We start from the raw sequence: 20743 nt of genomic DNA, 5'->3' as shown, positions 1-20743 counted from the left end.
TTGTGTGGATATTCCATTGATGCTTTATCAAGATATTAAGTTGTGTCAAAGTCAGCTGTTGATTGATTTCTTCAACTTTGCAAGGTAATGCTGATAGTGCTCTCGACAAACATTGGCAAAAGAAGAAAGTTGAAGTTTGATTTGGGTCTTTTTGACTTTAAATTATTTTAAGTTAAAGATATTTTGAACTTTGAATGAATTGTATTTAACTAATTAAATATGTTTTAATCAACTTTAATAAATCAAGTTTTGCATTTGATTTAAATCGAATTAGTTTTACTACGGCCCACTAAATATTAAGTTTAGATTTCTTATTACGAATTTTAACTTTTGTATCTTAGAAACATTGATTTATATAATCTTGAGCTTTAATCTTAATTTAATTTATGCAAAATCGAGAATGAAAACGAATATTAAACAAGATTATGTTGCACATTTGAAATAATTTGGTTATGTTAGGAGACTTTAAATCATTTTTTTTTCAATTAATATCTACTAATTATCATATAATTATAGAATATCACATAGAAAATTTAAAAAATATATTTTTAAAGTATTATTATTTATATTTTAGGATTTTCAACTTTTAAATTTACTTATTAATGGGTTATAATATCTAATTCAATAATAGTATATAGAATCTATACAGTAACCGTATATCAAATATAATTTTTTTAATTTATAAACTGCTAAATATATCAATTTAAATTTAAAAATAGACTTTTGGACTTGCACACCTGGCTCCAACTTTAGCCCAATGGGGTGAGCCACAAATGGAGCCTGGAGTACCAGTCGGACGGCAGCGTTTTATTCTTAATAAAACTCATCAGTTTATTTTCCCTATATAAACTCCAGATAACATCAGAGCCCTAAACCTCACCAGCGGCAGCCCCTTCCTCTTCCAGGTAGCCCTCTCTCCCTTTCTCGATTTTAAATTCAATTTTTAGGATTCTAAATTGATCTCAATTTCGTATTATTTTTTTAGGGTTCTAAATTGATCTCAATTTCGTATTATTTGATGTTCTAATCAGCAGATGTTGGCTTTTGTGTTCTCTTTAAATATAGTTAGCTTTTCTATTCTTTTTACTATAAACTGGGTATTGTTGAATTAGGTGACTTGAGCTTTGTGTTGTGTTTCTTGTTCGGTTAAGCAATCCGCTAAGATGCAGAACGAAGAGGGTCAAAACGTGGATCTTTATGTACCCAGGAAATGGTATTTATTTGGCTTCACTTCTTTTTTGTTTTGAACTATTTGTATGTGTTGAAAGCTTATGTGTAGTTTGATGTTGTTGTTGTTGTTGCAGTTCCGCCACTAACAGGCTCATCACCTCGAAGGATCATGCTTCTGTCCAGATCAACATTGGACACTTGGATGAGCTTGGCAGATACACTGGCTCATATTCCACTTTCGCTCTTTGTGGCTTTGTCCGTGCCCAGGTTCGTGTTGGTTCTGTACTGGCCTACCGATTGTTTTTGGGCTGTTTTTGGATATATGCTTGTTGTAATTATTATTGCTGTGATGGTTGATAGTTAGATTGGATCTGATACTTGCATTTATTTCATGTTTACATTAACATCCTGCATAAAAGGCTTAGTCCTTCATCTTGCTTTGTTAATGATATGCCCGTGGTTTCCTTGTCATGTTAACACTCTAAATATTTGAGATATGTTTTAATTGTCCATTGTTATCCATTGGTTTTAAGAATATTTTCAATCACAATCTCATGGCTAAAGTTCAGTATGGTAGTGACAAAACTCATGCTTAAAACCTGGAAGAGACAATAATTGTTGGAGACTCAAATGGTGGATATGCGAGAATGATAATTTATCTGCTGTTCTATGTCTCCATGAATCTAGGAACTTTTGCTTGCATTGTATTATTTGGTCTACGTACCGTTGTTCATTTTGAGGTGATATAGAAGTTTGATTCTATATTAACTGTTGTGGTTTGTTCCCTCAGTTCTTTATCAAGATAAGTCAGCTGCTGATTGATTTGTTTGACTTTGCAGGGTGATGCTGACAGTGCTCTCGACAGGCTTTGGCAGAAGAAGAAAGGCGAAGTCCGACAGCAGTAATAGGCTGTTTCTGAACTTGTGTTAGTTTGAACTATTAAGTTGTAGTTTGTTTTGGTGGATTATGTTGAAGGTGTTTTCGTTGAAACGGATGATACCTTCAATTTGGTTATTTTTCTAATGGGGGCATAGCTTCCTTTTAGTGAGACATCTCTATTCTTATTGTTTTGGCTTTTAGTGAGGCAAACCTTCTTTTAGGTACACGTATAGAGACCTTCCCCACAATCAAAAAGTTTGGTAGCTCCAAAGCCAGTGGTAAGCTTTGATTTCCTTTTTGTTATTGAACTTAGGGCAAAGGTTGCTTCCATCACGGTGTTGGTCATGATTGCCATCATTAAGATCATAATTATAGCATCACCACTGTTAATTATTGTTATGTTAAACTCCATTCTTATGACCAACTTCAGCCTCTGATGGAGAGAACATTGCTGTTTATTCTTTCTTCTAGTTGCTTCTACAAATAAACTGGCTAAAGCTAGGGACATGTTAAGTATCATTTGACACAAATTTCTGCTTCTTCTGTCAATGTTTTTGGTGGAATTGAGAGGCTTGGGAAGGAAGACAGATTGAATTTAAGGAATCAGGTTCCTTATTAATGGAAACTGCTCTTACATTGATAACCCAGGGAATATAGTGTAAAAGAACTGGCAGTCATGCTTTGGACTGAACAACTGACTTGACATGTATTTCATTTTTGGCTTTTAGATTAAGATTCTCTCATGAATCATTTTCCATACATACTAATGGATGTAACCAAGTCTTTTGCGTGTTCCCTTCCCCTCCAAGGCTCAAACTCACTCAGCCTCGCCGCTCTTTCAGGTGCTAACCCAAGGAAAGGACATCAGATTAAAAGACAATCATAGTAAAGATAAAGAAGAAATCTCCCTGTAAAATAATCTTGTTTCTCCAAATTCTAAACAATTTTTCATTAACTTTATAACTCAACTGTCATTCTTTTAGGAAAATTGGGAAATGCAAGAGTAAACCATCAAACTCTCTTCCTGTTTTTTATCTTCTTTCTTGGTACCTTTTTTCCTCCAATTTTGCTGCACAAGATTTGATACAGGCTAACAACCATGATCAACTGTGCTCTGCTTTTGTACAAAGCTGACGGGCCCAATTCTGAAGCTCATGATTAAGAGCAGCATGTGGAAAAGAAAATTGCTCAAACAGAAGATAAGGGGTCCCTGAGAGCTCCTCTTCCAGTCTTGCTTACCCCAACATTGTTTTATATTAGTAGTTGCTGAGCGAGGTTAATGAATCCTTTAATACAGATATCTCATTTAAAATCATATTTGTATTACGTGGCGTGGCATGAATCAACCAAAAGAAGATTGTCAAAGAAATCAAAGGATCTTGTTTTGATACATGTTAAATTTTTAAAACAAACATTCAACTTAATTCTAACGTTGATGATCCGATATGGTGAAGAATGAAGATTCACTTGCATTTTGGCTTTGCATCATTTAATCAGATTGGTATGTTTTGAAAATAACATAATACTAGCAGTAGCAGTAGCAGCAGCTGGAAGAGGAAGAGTAGGGAAGGCAAACTGAGGAGTATAAAACCATGCCATGGACTTGGCAAAACCTTTTGTTCTTTTAAATGGTATGAGAAGACGGAAGTGGATTGCAATTTTTTTTTTAAAGAAAAAAATTTTGATTTGTAAATAACATAAAATTACAAGCTTTGCCTATTTTTCTATACAAATCACCATCAAAAACATCAAATCCACAAAAATTTCCCATATTTTTACCCACCTGATGTTTACTTAATGTGGAAGTATTTTGGCCCTCAAGATTTAGAATTCAGGCAATCGTCTAAAGCAAAGAAAGCCTGTTCTTTCGAATTGTTTCATCTTCCTGCACATACAAGTCATGTTAGTAAATCATTTTCGATTGGGATAGGGCCAAAGAACTTGTAGAACTCAAATACAGAGAGAAAAATAATTGATTTGATACAATGTCAATTGAAACAAGCTCTACACATTCCTCAACTTTGCACTCAAGACGGGAAATGAGCAGATCTTAATCAAGCACCCTATGCTAAAAGATAGTTATTGCTTAACTCTATGAGTAAAACTACAACTGTCCTTAGCTCAGGAAACTCTATCAAGAAGGACCTGAACTCGCTAAGGAAGAACATCCACTAAAAGTCAAGAAATGATATTTGCTTCATTTTTTAACAAGCAACTATTAGCCATAATTATTGCAAAATTGTAGTAATAGATAACAACCCATGTCCATTCTAGGATCAGTCACCAACCTGTTTACCTGTTATATAACTTAGGGAGTTGGCATCTGTTTATATCATTTATCCTTTCATCCTTATTATGTCACATTCAAAGATCTCCATTTGGTGAAAGAGCTAGAATTCTAATTAGACAAGACCATAACAACTGAAACTGACATGCTAATCGTAATGTTAGGTCCAATGTAACATTGTTCAGTGGATGGAAATAAACGAAATAGCCCATTAGCTGAAATTCAGATAACATGATTTGATGTTTAGTTTGCTTTTCTGAAGAAAATTGTGAGGAGAATTTCCCTAATCCTTAGAAAAAACACTTAGGGAATTTCTGCATGAAAATCTGAAGGTGGGTCATGGGTCCAGGAGATACAATTGAATTCTGCACTACGTATGAAGGGCAAGTTCACAAGTGACAGCACATGTTTCTTGATTTTAATGAATGTTGTAACTTGTAAGCACCATAAAAGAGATGTTAGTACTCAGGTCTGTTCTATAAAATAACAGTTTCAATATTCACTTAAATATTGAAAAATCGCCTAAAGACTAAGATACTAGAAACAGTATCTTAACCTTAAATAGATAAAACCAACCTAGCATCAAGTAAGATAAGGATTTTTTGACGAAGTTAAAAATTTTATGTTCCTGGTCATGATCTTTTGACACACTTATTGCTACCATAGAGTCGAACTAACCAAAAAAATTAATCACGAATGTAAGTAGCTCACAATCTTGTTGCAGCACAATGTTTAATTTTTTAAACATGCTTTATAAGAGTATAAAGCTTGCAACTGATTTCACTCCCCACAAACATATATTACAATCAAATATTAAAATGAATATATTTCTATAAATTGTTTTTTGAAGTGTATCAGACTATAGATCCTTCTATGCTGGCTAACTATAGCAAAAAAAAGCTCCTGAAAATAGTTGAAGATAAAGCTAAATAAGAATGAAGGATATGACTAAAAAAGGGTCGTGCACGTACATTGAAGAAAGCAAACAAGCACAGCATAGCATTAAGACCAAGAGATCTGTCATTAGCTCATTATTGCTGTTCTTCATAATATGGTGGTGTTGACTGTACGCATAGTTCATTCTCATCCCCATCATCATCATCTTCATCTGCTTCTACCCAGTTACTAGGATGACGTTGTGATAGCCCAAGCCCATTAATCTGGTTCCTATCTGAGCACAACAAATTCGGGGGAAAAGAAAAATCAATTACTGCAAAAGTGATAACATTATAAGCAACACAAATAACTAGTGTTGTGATTAACCTTGCACCCCTGCAACATGGTCCCTTTCTACTTGGCGATGGCTACTATAGACTGTTAAGCTTCCTCCATGACAATTAAAACAAAAATGCTTGTGATGTGTTAACCATAACTATGATTCACTTAAGTCTGTATAATGACTGCAAAACAAATGGGATTTTATACCCTCTGTTCACTAAAGCATTTGTAAAGATGCAGGAATCATGCAGGCATGGGCAAGTGCACACATGCAGAGGAAGAAGAAAAAAGGAGCATGATATTACCAATAAAAGGCTCAAAACATAGTGATAAGACTTGAATAAAGGAATAGAAACAGCAATATTCAGGATACAAATTAGGACCAGCAGGAGCACTTTCTCTAATGGGTGCAGCTTTGGTAATCTGCATCAAGCTAATCCTTTGAATATCCCTCTGTTCACTAGCATTCAAGTTCTGCTGTTTTTGAACCTGCCTTTCTTCAACCCCACTGCCACTTTTTGCTGCACTTCCTAAGAACAATTGTAATGCATGAGGTTTAGGACGAACACAGCATCAAAATCATGATATTGAATAGTTACCTGATAGGTCAGACCATATTCGGGTGTGGTCAGATGGGTGCTCAGATACATTTGCCCAAGACCTTTCTTGCTGTTCTTGAGACCCTGTCCCATGCATTGCCTGGTCATGCACAGTTGAAGCTGCTTGTATAGGTTCAGAGGGATTGCCTTCATGTAGCTGTGATATAAGCATGGTTGCAAGTACAAGTGTAGCATCAAAGTTTGAGCCAGATCCATCATCTAGTCCAAATTTTGGTGCCATTAATATCGGCCTGTTCCAAAAATAAACGTCTTTTCAAGATCAAACCAACATTTTGGCATAATGCGATAATAGTATTTAGCAAGAGGGCAAGGCAGACAAGCATTTGTATATTAGCATACTCATTGACTTTGCATTGTCCCAACCTAAAAACTAATAAACTGAACATGTGTTGTACTCTTTTTGGGTTAAATAAAGTTTCATATACTTCTAACTTCCTAAAAATATGTCATCTGTGATTCAGATAGCTATCTAATTGCAACCAATCAATGTAAGAAGCAGAATTAATGCAACAAAAATATATGACACAAACTTGCTCTAAGATATTGCTATCAAATCTCAAATGAACTATTTCATGTTTGGATGTTATTGCTTGATGACATGAAATATTTTATGTTTCAGAACATGTTGTTCTATGAGTTGCTATAAAGAGAATTATGACATTCCAAAAATGTATGGAGAACTAAAGTTACAAGAAGGATATCTTACTCACCTGCTACGTCAAAAAATAAGTGAATGTCAACCTCGCAGCCTTCACAAAAAGTAAGGAATGCCTGCGTTTCAGTTTTTTAGAGTAACATAAGGTTTACCACCTCACATATTAATGGAAGAATAATGACAATCATTAGCATGTTTAAATTGGATTTATGACCCAAAGGTAATCAAGCTGTTTCAAAATCTATTTTGCGAGCCAAGATTAGATACCTTCAATTCCTTGACACTAAAAGCAACATCTACAGGATCTCCTGTGTGAGTACACTGCACAAACTCCTCCATAGGATCTATCCGCAGTTGAGTGTGCAATGAGGAATCATTGTCTGCATTGGCAAGTGAAAGAATAAACTTTAATTCTGGTGAAATAGCAAAAATCAATATTGTTCGTGTACCTTTTGTTGGGTCTATATAACTTCTAAGCTCAACAGCTTTTCCACCGATTGCACTTGCAGCATCAGAAGGTAAAGACATCAGCTCCATTGCTATGATGGTAATTTCCTGAAGTGATGATTGAAAATTAGCTAGCAATCTGTTTAGGTCATAAGGCCTCACTACCAAGTTACTTGGAAATCTTCTCCTATCAAGAGACAAATGTTGTATGTCGGGCTTGTCATTGCAGGTAATCCAACATGCATTTTTCATACCTGCCAAACGTACATTATGAAACTGTTTAAAACCATAATAAGTCCATTTATGTCCAATATCAAAAAATTGTGTGAGGACTCTTTCATTGGGGCAGTTTCCTTGTACTCATAAATGCTGCATCAAGCTAAAAACTAGGTTTTCAAATTTATCCAAAACAGGTACAACTTCTAATATTTATTTTGGCTTTTGTGGATGGATTAGGTAAGCATAAAATCCAACTTGTAAAAGGCATGTAGAACACAATAAATTGATCGCATGCCAATGCTAACACTAACTGCATGGCACAGTGATAGTTGTCATACTCAAATTTGCAGCAAATTGAATAGACTAGTGACATACATGAGAAACACCTCTTCCCCTTCCCATATTTGATGTTGGATGAAAAATGTATCAGAATATCAAATGAGTACTTTACCACTATAGCATTCCAAAGCCCATTGTACTTTCAAAGTATCTGGATCGGCCAATTTTACAGTCAAGTGATCTATACTTGCAATAGGTGTCCTAAGAACAGAACAAACAACCTAAACACACCAAGTCACTTGAAATGCTACATTTTCACTATCCCTCCAACAAAATCTTATAGAAGCAAATGAAAGACAGGACCATTCCTTCAAAAGCACGCTGGACTGTACTTGAGTTCCAGAAATTCCATAGACATCAAAGAAATTAGGCTTAAATGTAATAGACTGGTAGGCCGACCTTGATGAATTGAGTGTCTGAAGTGCAAGCTGCAAAAATTGCCAAGTTGATCCGTTACAATTTGAAATAGCTAATAAGTACAGTATTCTGTTTGGTTGCCGAGAAAATCTAACAAACAGAAGTAGATGGAAATGCTTTGCATTTCCTTTTCCCGTTTCACTACTAAGACGTAAAGTAATCAAAATTCACCAATAATTTGAAACCATTTTTTATTCCCTTTGCTTTTAGAAAATCTGCCGCTTAAACAGCGAACCAAACAGAAACTAAATCCAAGCGTGAAAACTTGATTGCCTTTTCATTTTCCTTCACTTTCCCGGTCACCAAACAGTAAATAAATTAGCACCTATGCCCCCTTCAAACCCTAATTGTGTCCCAACAAAAACAAAAACCTAATTCAATGCTTAGTTAACTAAAATAATCACTTAATTCCATTTACTTGTGAGCAAAACAACTTAGTTCAGAGATTGAATTCGGAAAAGTGACGAAAGGGAAGCGTACCTGAGAAGGAGAAGCTGGATGACGAGCTCGTTGCCTACACGTGCGAGGCACGTGATCGAACGACCAAAGGTTCTGAGAGTGTTCCCGCTAAGGCTGAGCTCCATTTTTTTTCTTTAATCCTGATTTTGCGTTTGGCGGGAAGGAGGAAGATTGTCGAAGCTCTGCCGTCCACGTCGATTTGTTTCTCTGCCTTGTGCTGTTGACGGTCCTGATTTGATTTTTGCATGAGTTGGTTTTTTCTATTGGACAATTTTAATTCAAATCGGATAAATTAAATATTATAATTAACAAGAATATAAAGATTTTAGTTCTAATTTGGGTGACGTAGTATTCTGATAACCTGTCATCTTGAGACGGATTAATTTTTAACTATATCTAAAAATATATCATATATCATTTTAATTACATAATAAATTATATTTTAAAAATAATTTTTTACTAAAATTTAAAGGTTTGTTTGTATTTATATAAAATTCAAATTTTTGTTTGAAAGGAAAAATAAAGAAAATTAAAAGATAATTTCACAATTTCAAAATAAGTTTAATAAGCAAATTATTAATTTAATATTAAGTTCAAAACTTTGAGATTTTGAGTGAAAAAACAAAACCTTTGAGAGTCACCTTGGCAAAGTTTTTTAATATTTGAGATAATCTTTGGCTTAACTTTTTGCATCAAGGTGATAATTGATAAACATGCAAAAGTTGAATTCAAATCATAATTTAAAAAGCATTGTTTAAAGCTGATGACATACCATGAACAAGTGTCAAGTCTAGATTAGCTTAAAATCAATATAATTTGAATTGTTTGTAGAAATTGTTTAATACGAAAATAAATTAAAAGTATAATAATATTTCACATGTAATTTATTTAAGGTTTATTTTTCTTCCATTAATTTAAATTTTTTTGAGAATTAAATTCTTTATTAATTTTGAAATTCAAATTATTATGTTTATTACTAACAAGCAGCACTAAGAACGTCATCTAAAATTTAATTATATGTGTTTTTTGACGACAATGACTCACAATGATTAGCTCTTGCTTGTAATTTTTTTTTAATATTTCACCAAATTAAGAATTAAAAAAGAAAAAAACATGTAACCATCAACCGACATGTAGATCTATGATACAAATATTTTACATGTCAAATCTAAAACTTTAATCAATGAGGGATTTGGGCTTGGGCATATGTTGTATCTTTTCAATCAAATATCGCATGTATGTTGCATTATACAATATGAAAAATACATTTTTAAGCTTCATTTTATTCAATTACCAATTTTTTCTTTTTAAGTTTTGGTAAATTTCTAAAACTTTGCATTTAAAAGTATAATCTTTGCCTTTCAAATCAAAGTTCAGGATGCAAATGAAGGTAAATCTTTTAATTCATCACCGCTTATGTCTTGTATTCTCACCGCTATCTATGTGATGTATTAACTAAAATAAAAATGTATATATAAAGATTGAATACAGAAATGTTACTTTAAACTGTTATTTTTATTCAAAGGATTAGAATTATATGTTTCAGTTAGCACTTCTTTAATTAGTGCAAATTTATTTTCCCTTTTTCTCTATTTTTTAATTTAATTTGTTTTTCTAAATAGGCCTAATAACTAGAAATGAATGGGATAAGTGGTATTTATTTGTAAAATATGTATAGTATGATATGTTACGATATTAATGAAAAATTATACAAATTGATATATTTTATCGTTTTAATTAAGTATTGTATGATATCACACAATATGCATAAAATACAAAAGATATATTTTTTAAACTTTATTTTACCAAGTTACTAAAAGCTCATTTATTTATTTATTTATTATTTTAATTAAATCATGATAAATTATTTTTTGACCATAAAAGTACAGTATATTTGCATGTGACCACTTGAAATAAAAGTGCTTGGTTGTTAAGTGTTCTTTAAATATACAACTGACAACGGAACTAAAAGGAAGCATTTTCTTTAAATTATTTTAATTTAAAAAGTTTTTGAACTTCGAAGGAACTATTAGATATGTTTTAATAAATTTTAATAAATCAAGTTTTCATTTGATTTACATTGAATAACCGGTCGAATAAATGTTTGTACATTCAAATTATTTTTTGAGGTTTGAGCAATCCTTAATTGAAATTCTCAATTTCTTTTCATGGAATGTAGTGTCTTCTTACAATTTTAACTTTTGTACTTTAGAGACATCAAGATAATGTCAACTCGTTGATTTCATCATCAATGTATATTATATATATTATCAGTTAATCATAAAATTTCATTTTATATATGTGTAACAATAAAAATTTAAAATATTTTAAAATAAATATTTTTAAATTACAAATATTTATTTTTTAAAAATTTTAAGTTTAATGAGATCACAACATTAATAAATTTGTTGGAGTCCAAGACCCAAAGGCTGAATACATTTTCAATCCACAAAATGGGACTGTAATCCCACATCAATCCATGAAACGATGCTGTTTCTTTCATAACATGCTAAGCTCGAGGCATTTTTGACCTTTAGGGATTTTGCCTACATATAAAATCCTGCAAACAAAAACCTTAAACCTCACAAAAGTCTTATTTTCTATTATCGATCTCTCTCTTCTAGGTTCCCTCTTGATTTCAAATTTATTTTTTATGGTTCTAAATTGATATCAATTTTATTTTATTTGATGTTCTAATAAGCATATGTTGAATTGTTGTTCTCTTTAAGTGTTAATGTAAGTATGTTCAATTTTTTCTAACAATAAAAGTTAAATTAGGATTTGGGTTTTCCCTAAAATGTTTGTTTGATTCTTTTTCATTATTTGAATTAGGGTTTATAAGGGAATTGAAGTTGAAATGTAGTTAGCTTTTCTATTCTTTATTGGTACATGTTTGTTTGATAAATATAAACCGGTGTTGTTGAATTAGATTATTTGAGCTTAGTGTTGTTTCTTGTTTGATTAAGCAATCCGCAAAGATGCAGAATGAAAAGGTTAAAACATGGATCTTTATATCCCTAGGAAATGGTATTTAATTTGCTTCACTTAAGTTTTTGTATTGTATTATTTGTTTGTGTTGGAAGCTTATCTGTAGTTTGTTGTTGTTGTTGTTGCAGCTTTGCCTTTAACAGGCTCATCACCTCTAAGGATGATGCTTTTGTCCAGATCAACATTGGACACTTGGATGAACTCGGTACATATGTCAAGGGGTTTTCTCTTGACCTGTGAGGCCTAGCCTTTGCCTTGCTCAAGGTTGGTTAGAAAAGCTAGTAGCCTTATCAAGTTAGTAAGTTAGGATCGATTTTGGTTTGAGAGAACAAAGAGAGAGCTTTATTGATAATAATTCCAATACAAGAGTCATTAGTCTCAGATGAGGGGGCTTAAGGGGTTTATATAGCCTAGGACCCCTTAGAGCCGTTACAAGATAGTTCCCAATGGCTAGGGGCTGTTTTGAACTCTGCTGGGCCCTCTTGACGTGCCCCTGGTCTTGTTGCCAACGGCAAGCAATGACTGCCCTACAAGTCTTCGGGCTAGCTAGTGTTTCCCTCGCACCAAGTAGACTACTTGGGCAGTTCGCTCACCCCAACTGTGTGCCAGTCTGCCTGCTCTACTAGGCACCATTTCTCTACACGCCTGTGCACCCTGTTTGTGTTCTGGCCAGCGCACACTACCTGTATGCTGGCTCGCGTGCCTAGTTTACTTGTTGGTCTGCATGTTCATCTACTCGAGGGTACCGATGCCTTTAAGTCCCTCGGTGCCACATTGGGGTTCCAACCCTCGTTGCTAGCCCATCCTCGAGTTACCTCGCCTACTCTTAAGCCCTAAGCCTTTGCCAATGAGCTGCCTCGCCCTTTTGTATAAAAAGGGCGTGACACCCTCCCCTAACTATTCCGGGGACGCCCTCGTTGCCTGCTGATTGTGGAACTGCTCCACTAGGTCCTCGAATTGCCACAACGCTTGGGCTGGCTCCTAACTTGTCTCGCTCGCTAGTAATCCCCTTAACTAGACCAGGTATTGATGCTGTGGTTAGTGGTGTTTCCTCCTTAGGACCCTTTCAGCTAGAATCTGCTAGACCTCCCACTGGTATGAGGCCTTCTACCCCATGGGATGCCGCTGGCTACAGTTCCTGCTCGAGTCATCCGAGTCGGCATGGTAGGGCTTTAGCATGCTCACATGGAAAACCATATGCACCTTAGGCTTGGATGGCATCTCTAGCTTGTACGTCGCACGACCTAACTTTTTCTCAATGCGAAAGGGTCCCTTCGTACCTTCGGATCAGCCCCTTGTGTAGCTTTAGGTGGCGAAGAACCAAGTGAAGCTTCACTAACACTAAGTCCCTCACATTGAAGCTCACATCCCGTCGATGCCTATACGCCCACTTCTTGTATTCTGGGTGGTACGCTCAAGGCTCACCCTAACCAAGTCCTGCTGCTCGTGCCAATCTCGGGGGTATCAAAAGGCTACAAGCATTGGCCCCGTATAGCTGCTGACTAGGGCCCCCGAGGTCATTGGCTGCTGCCTTGTTACTAGCTCAAAGGGACTCTTCCCAGTTGGCTTCCGCTGCTGTAAATTATAGCTGAACTAAGCGATGTCTAGCAGCTTTGGCCAGTCCAACTGGGTGTTGCGGACATAGTGTCGCAAATAGATCTCCAATAGGTGGTTTACCCACTCCGTCTACCCATCCATCTGCAAGTGAAAGCTAGTAAAGAAGCGGAGCTTGGACCCCAGCAGCTTGAATAGCTTGATCTAAAACTTGTCTGTGAAGCACCCATCCCTATCTCACGAGGCTCTCCGATAAGCCTTACAGCTTGACCACATGCGTCATGAATGCTCGAGTTGCCTCCTCAGCTGGGCATTCTCGTGTGACCGGCACAAAAATCCCATATTTGCTAAACCTGTTCACCATAACCATTATAGCACTAAATCCGTTAGTTGTAGGCAGGTTAGTGATAAAATCTAAGGATACGGACTGCCACGATCGGTCAAGCATCTCTAGTGGCTCGAGCAGGCCCGCTAGCTGCTATTGTTGCTCGCCCTTATCTTGCTGGCAGATCAAGTATGTCCGCACATAGGCCTCAACAACCTCGGACAACTTAGGCCAGTAGTAGCTTGCTGCGATCAGTGCCACCGTTCGTTCGGCGCTTGGATGTCCCGCCCACAAAGAATCGTGGTGTTCTCGCATGATCTCCTTGCATAGCCCCTTGGATCTCGACACATGGATCTGTGCTCCTTTGGTCATGAGCAAGTCCCTGTCTATCCAAAACAACTGTGTTTTGCCCTCCTTGGCACACTCGATGATGGCTTGTGCAGTGGCGTCTCCCGTAGGCCCTGCACGAATCTTTGCCAACAACTCGTCTGCGCCTGGTTGATGGCTGCCAGTTCTGCTTTGTGGCTCAATGCATCAACAACTTGATTGGTGGCACCCGGCTTGTACTCTATGCTGAAGTCAAATTCCTCCAAGTAGACCTGCCACCTAGCTTGCTTAGGGGTGAGCTTCTTTTGGGTTTGGAAGAAGTTATTGGCTACGTTGTCCGTCTTCACCACGAACCACGCCTTTAGTAAGTAGTGCCGCCACACTCTCAAGTAGTGCATTACTGCCGTCATCTCCTTATCTTGAGCCGTGTAGTGCCGCTCAGTGTCATTGAGCTTTCGGCTCTAGTACGCCACTAGGTGGCCTTGTTGCATGAGTACCCTACCTATAGCATAGTTTGACACATCAGTGTGCACCTCATACGGCACACTCAGGTCTGACAAGCGTAGCACAGGCTCCTCGATCATGGCCTGCTTCAACCGTTGGAATGCCCGCTCGCACTTTGAACCCCATCGCCATGCGCGGTCCTTGAGCAGCAAGTGGGGTTAAGGGTGCCGCAATGGTCAAGTAACGTTACACTAATTTGCGGTAGTAGTTAGCAAGCCCCAAGAAACTCCACAGCTCGGTCATCTTAGTGGGCTGCTCCTACTCATTGATAGCTCGGACCTTGGCCGCGTCCATCCGAATTCAGCCTCCCCCAATGATGTGGCCGAGGAATGGGACCTTCAGTTGGGCAAAGTAGCATTTCTCTCGCTTGACATACAGCTGGTGCTACCTTAGGCACTTAAACACAGCCTACAAGTGCCCAATATGTTCCGCCATGGTCCTGTTATAAACGACAATGTCGTCAAGGTACACGACCATAAATTTGTCAAGGAACGATGATAATACCTTGTTCATGAACGTGTAAAATGTCACGGGGGCGTTGGTTAGGCCAAAGGGCATGACAAAGAATTCGAAACTGCCGTAGCACGTCACGCAAGTAGTCTTCTCTTGGTCCCCCTCGGCAATCCTCACCTGGTAGTACCCAAACCGCAAGTCAAATTTGAAAAAGACTCGAGCCTCACCTAGCTGATCGAACAGCTCGGAGATGTTGGGGATTGGATAGCAATTCCAGATGGTCATCTTGTTGAGCGCTCGATAGTCGATGCATAACTGCAATGTCCCATTGTGCTTTCGTTGGAATAGGACAGGCGCACCATAGGGTGCCTTACTTGGTCTGATAAAGCTTGCCTCAATCAACTCCATAAGCTGCCAGCACAATTCAACTAGTTTTGGGGGTGCCATTCGGTAAGGTGCCCTTGTTGGTGGCTGCACGCCGGGCACAAGCTCGATCTTGTGGTCCACCTCGCGCTCGGGTGGCAAGCAGCTCAGTAACTTGGATGGCATTACATCCACATACTCGTCTAGCACGTCAGCTACCTCACTCAGCATGGGTGCTGCCTCGCTAGGCTCGCCCTCGTTCAAGGACAGTGTGGCTACATAAGTCTCCTCACCCTTACGCACACCATCCGTTAATTGTGTGGCGCTCAGCGTCTTGGTCGCGGGTTTGCTACCCACACCTTATCGGCAACACACATTGACCTTATGGGTCAAGAATCACAATACAGTTCGAGAATGCGACAACCATGGCATTTATTTGGTCAAGGAAATCTAACCCAATCACAAAGTCATAATCATTAAAAGGAATGACTTTAATTGTTTCCTTTTCGACCCACTCACCTAGTCGCACATCCACGTTGCTTGTGGTGCCAATGGTGGGGATCTTCTTGTTGTTTACAGTTTTGATGCGCGCTGCCCCTACCTTGGTGTCCAACCTCAACATCTTTGTTGTCTCGGTAGAGGAGAATAGGTCGCTTGCTCCCGTGTCAACCAACGCATTCAATTTTTTACCCGCCACCATTATGTCCTCAAACATCAAGCCCTTGCTGTGGCTCGACTTGTGCTGTTTTAGTGCCGCCCGCACCATAGTGCCCAATCTCAAGGAATCCCGCCGTTACTGCCCCTCATCTTCTTCTTCTCGAGTGATGGCAAACAGCTTGGCCCTCTTAGGGCAATCTCGAACCAAATGTGGCCTGTCATATAGGAAACATTTAAGGGGCCTCTTGCCCTTGTCTTTCGCACAGCTACCTTAGTCAATACCCCGCGTGCTGCCTTGCCCGCTGGTAGTGCCCCTCGACAGTGGTTTGGCATTGGCCCACACCTTGGCCTTGCCTTTTCCGGTATCTTTCTCGGCATCCCCCTTGCGGAACTCAATCAAGGACTCTGCGGCTGCCATCGCAGCAGTGATGTCTTGGACCCCCGGTGCGCTGAAGCTCTTGTCTTGCCCACAGCCTCAGTCCATCAAGGAGGCAGAACAAGGCCTCCCATTGGCCTGGGTCACTGATCTGCAGCATTAGTTCGGTGAAGTCCCTCACGTAATCTTAAACTTCTCCTTGCTGTGTTAGGTACCTTAATTTGCCGCGCACCTTATCTTGCGCGTATTTCGGATAGAATTATGCTTTCAACTCATGCACAAAGTCCGTCCATGTCGAGTGGTAGCTTCACAGTACCTCTCGTCACACCTTCTTCGCCACCACAAACACGCCAAGTCAGTAAGATACATCTAGGCAATATTGATTTTCTTACCATTATCAACAATATTGGTGGCTCGAAAGTATTGCTCCATCCCCCATAAAAAGTTATCGATGACTTGGGCACTCCGCTGGCCCTTGAACTCTTTCGGTTTGGGGATGTCCACCTTGCTAGTCAACTACATGGCCAACAATCCTCCACCTATAAGTGCTTTGCACGCTTCGAGCTCGAGCCTTAGCTCGCTCATCTCGCATCTTAGCTACTCAGCCTCAGCCTCTCGCCTAGCATCACACTAGGTTAGTGCCTCGAGGGTCTCAATGAGCTTGGCCTATAGCTCTTCTTGTAGCTCGCTTATTTACTCCTCACATCCATCCGTCCAAGCCTTGCTCGCCTCACAACGGTCAGCTAGCTCTGCCACACGCTCTTCTTGGTGGGTTAGCCTGGACTCTACCACGACGATGAGGTCTCTTGAGAGGGACTTCCTCTTCACCCTACCCGAACGTGTTTCCCTTATATCGGGGGTGGAAGCAACACCTTCGGTTTTCACTCCAAACCTCATGTTTGCCATTACCGCTCTGATACTAAGTGTCACGAGGGTTTTCTCTTGACCCGTGCAGCCTAACCTTTGCCTTGCGCAAGGTTGGTTAGAAAGGCTAGCAACCTTCTCAAGTTAATAAGTTATGATCGATTTTGGTAAGCACAAGAGAGTTGAGAGAACAAAGAGAGAGCTTTTATTGATAATAATTCCAATACATGAGTCATTAGTCTCAAATGAGGGAGTTTAAGGGGTTTATATAGCCTAGGACCCCTTGGAGTCGTTACAAGACAGTTCCGAAAGGCTAAGGGCTGTTTTGAACTCTATTAGGCCCTCCTGACATGCCCTTAGTCCTGTTGCCAATGGCTGCCCCGCAGGTCTGGGGCTAGCTAGTGTTTCTCGCACACCAAGCAGACTGCCTGCTCTGCTGCTCGCCATTTCTCTGATCACCTGCGCTCCCCGTTTACATATTGGCTCGCTCACATTGCTTGTCTGCTGCCCCGCATGCCCAATCTGCTTGCTGGTCTGCACGCTCATCTGCTGGCGGGTGCCGATGCCTCAAGTCCCTCAACGCCACATTGGGGTTTCAGCCCTCGTTGTTTGCCCATCCTCGAGCTGGTTCGCCTACTCTCGAGCCCCAAGCCCTTGCCAACGGGCTGTCTCGCCCTTCTCCATAAGAGAGGCATGACACATACACTAGCTCATACTCCACTTTTACCCTTTGTGGCTTTGTCTACGCCCAGGTTCATGTTGGTTCTCTATTGGCCTGGTGTTTGTTTTTTGGGCTATTGTTAAGTCTATGATTGTTATTGTTAATTATTATTGTTGTGATGTTTTATTGCTGGATTGCATTTACGTTCTGTGTAATAGGCATAATCCTACTACTAGCTTTGTGAATGAAATGCTTGTGGTTAACTTGTCATGTTAACATTCTAAATATTTGAGATATTTCTTTTAAGTTTCTATTGTTATCCATTACTCTGCAAGTTCACTTAGAGGATGCTTTGCTTGTAAGAATGTTTCTGATTACAATCTCGTGGCTAAAACTAGGTATGGTAGTAGTTAAACTCATGCTTAAAAGACCTAGAATAGACAATATATCACTAGAGGCATATGCAACTTGCGTTGTTAATAATATGGTTGTGGTTACCTTGTCATGCTAAGACTCTTATATAGTTGAGATATGTGTTAAGTGTCCATTGTTATCTATTTAATCTGTAAGTTCATTTAAAGAAAACATTGGTTTTAACAATGTTTTTGATCGCATTCTCATGGCTCAAATTGGATCTGATAGTCACGAAACTCATGTTTTAAGACCTGGAAGAGACAATATATCACCGTATATGTTTAGTTACGTGTAGACACAAAGTCTTGGTATATTTAGGAAGTTATTCATTTTGGATGTTTTGAACTAATAGGTGATAGAGAAGTTAGATTCTTAATTAACATGTTGTGATTTGTTCCATCGGTTATTTATCAAGATATTGAGTCGTGTCTAAGTCAGTTGCTGATGATTTCTTTAACTTTGCAAGGTGATGCTGATAGTGTTCTCGATAGACTTTGGTGGAAGAAGAAAGTTGAAGTGCGACAGCAGTAGGATACGTTTTAGTTTGTTTATTTTGAATTGAGCATGTGGCTAAAAACAATTAGCTTAAGCATTTTGTTATTTTTCTTTGTGGCCTCTCTTCCTTTTAGTGATGACATCTCTATTTTAATAAACAAATTATTATTAATTTAGTACTAAGTTCAAGACTTTGAGCATGATAGGCCTAGTATTAACTTATTTATGTTCTACTCATAAACGCTTTTAGCTTAGCTATGCATTAAAGGTGATAACTCTTATGAACATGTAAAAGTTTGATTCAGGTCATTTCGAGTTTAAATTATTTTAATTTAAAAAAATTTTGAACTTCGAACCAACTATTAAATGTGTTTTACTTACATGTATTTTTTGATGATAATGGCTTAAAATGATCAGCTTTTGCTTGTAAATTCTTTTTAATATTTCACCAAATTAAAAATTTAAAAAGAAAAAAACATGTAACCATTAACCAACATGTAGATCTATGATACGAATATTCTACATATCAAATCTAAAGCTTTAATCAACTAGGGATTTGGGGCTTAGGCATATGTTGTATCTTTTTAATCAAGTATCGCATGTATGTTGCATCATACAATATGAAAAATACATTTTTTAAGCCTCATTTTATTCTATTATTAAAATTTTTTTTAAGTTTTAGTAAATTCTAAAACTTTGCATTTAACAGTATAATCTTTGCTTATCAAATGAAAGTTTAGGATGCAAATGAAAGTAAATCTTTTAATTCATCACCACCTGCGTCTTGCGTCCTGACCACTATCTATGTGATGTACTAACTAAAGGAAAAATGTATGTATAAAGATTGAATGCAGAAACGTTACTTTAAACTATTATTTTTATTCAAAAGATTGGAATTATATGTTTTAACGTAAAACTGTAAGAATTAACGTAAAGCATTATAAAGGTGGAATAAGTAGTATCAAAATATTGATGTAAATATGTGAGAATTAACGTAACAAGTCAATTATTTCAAATAAACATAATTTTTTGGAAATTAAACATTTAAATTTTTATTATCTAGTTTAAAGTGTTTTATGGCTTACAAATTTTTTCAATGAATAGACAATAGTAAGGATAAAAAAAATTATGGTGAAAATTAGTAGTTGAAAAGCCTTGACGTAAAACAGTAAGAATTAACTTAAAAAATTATAAAGGTAGAAAAAGAATTGTCAAAATATTGACGCAAATGTGTGAGTTTTAACGAAATAAGTCAATTATGTCAAATAAACATAATTTTTTGGTAAATTAAAGATTTAAATTTTTATAGTTGAGTTTAAAGTATTTTATAGCTTACCAATTTTAATTTATTCATGAATAATAGTAAGGATAAACATAATTATAGTGAAAATTAGTAGTTGAAAAGCCTTAACATAAAAAGTAAAAATTAATGTAAAAAATTATAAAGGTAGAAAAAGAATTATCAAAATATTAACCTAAATGTGTGAGATTTAACATAACAAGTCAATTATGTCAAAACATAATTTTTGAAAAATTAAATATTTAAATGTTTATTCTTACGTTTAAAGTGTTATACGGCTTACAAATTTTAATCTATACATAAATAATAGTAAGGATATAAAGAACTATAGTGAAAATTAGTAGTTGAAAAGTTGACATAAAGCCATAATAATTAACATAAAACATTATAGAGGTAGAATAAGAATTGTTATTGTGTGGACGTAAATGTGAGAGATGTAACGTAACAAGTCAATTATTTCAAATAAACATAATTTTTGACATAATTAAACATTTAAATTTTTATTTTCGAGTTTGAAGTATTGTATAGCTTACTAATTTTAATCTATTCATGAACTAATTTTAATCTATTTATGAATAATATGAAGGATATAAAGAATTATAGTGAAAATCATTAGTTGAAAAATCTTGACATACAATCGCAAAAATTAACATAAAACATTTTAAAGTTAGAATAAGGATTGTCAAAGTATTAACATAAATGTGTGAGATTTAACGTGTCAAGACCCGAAACCTCCCTCAGGCTCATGACAA

General features: G+C 37.1%; 1 protein-coding gene and 2 pseudogenes across 2 annotated transcripts; 2 read left to right on the top strand and 1 right to left on the bottom strand.

Moving 5' to 3' along the window:
• LOC18594910 (40S ribosomal protein S21) lies at nt 798-2455 on the top strand. 2 transcript variants are annotated; one of them, XM_007022608.2, is made up of 4 exons: nt 798-905; nt 1113-1213; nt 1305-1437; nt 2010-2455. In XM_007022608.2, the coding sequence occupies exons 2-4, from the start codon at nt 1164-1166 to the stop codon at nt 2073-2075; spliced, it is 249 nt and encodes an 82-aa protein (XP_007022670.1). In that variant the 5' UTR covers nt 798-905; nt 1113-1163; the 3' UTR covers nt 2076-2455. The 2 variants fall into 2 exon arrangements, with proteins under 2 accessions (XP_007022670.1, XP_017980560.1); XM_018125071.1 differs by having other exon boundaries at nt 836-905; nt 1152-1213.
• Nucleotides 5148-8954, bottom strand: LOC18594911 (annotated as a pseudogene).
• LOC108662793 lies at nt 10348-18727 on the top strand (annotated as a pseudogene).

This window comes from Theobroma cacao, chromosome 7 (assembly GCF_000208745.1).
Source record: "Theobroma cacao cultivar B97-61/B2 chromosome 7, Criollo_cocoa_genome_V2, whole genome shotgun sequence".
Taxonomy (NCBI): Eukaryota; Viridiplantae; Streptophyta; class Magnoliopsida; order Malvales; family Malvaceae; genus Theobroma; species Theobroma cacao.
This window is presented reverse-complemented; position numbering and strand designations above follow the sequence as displayed.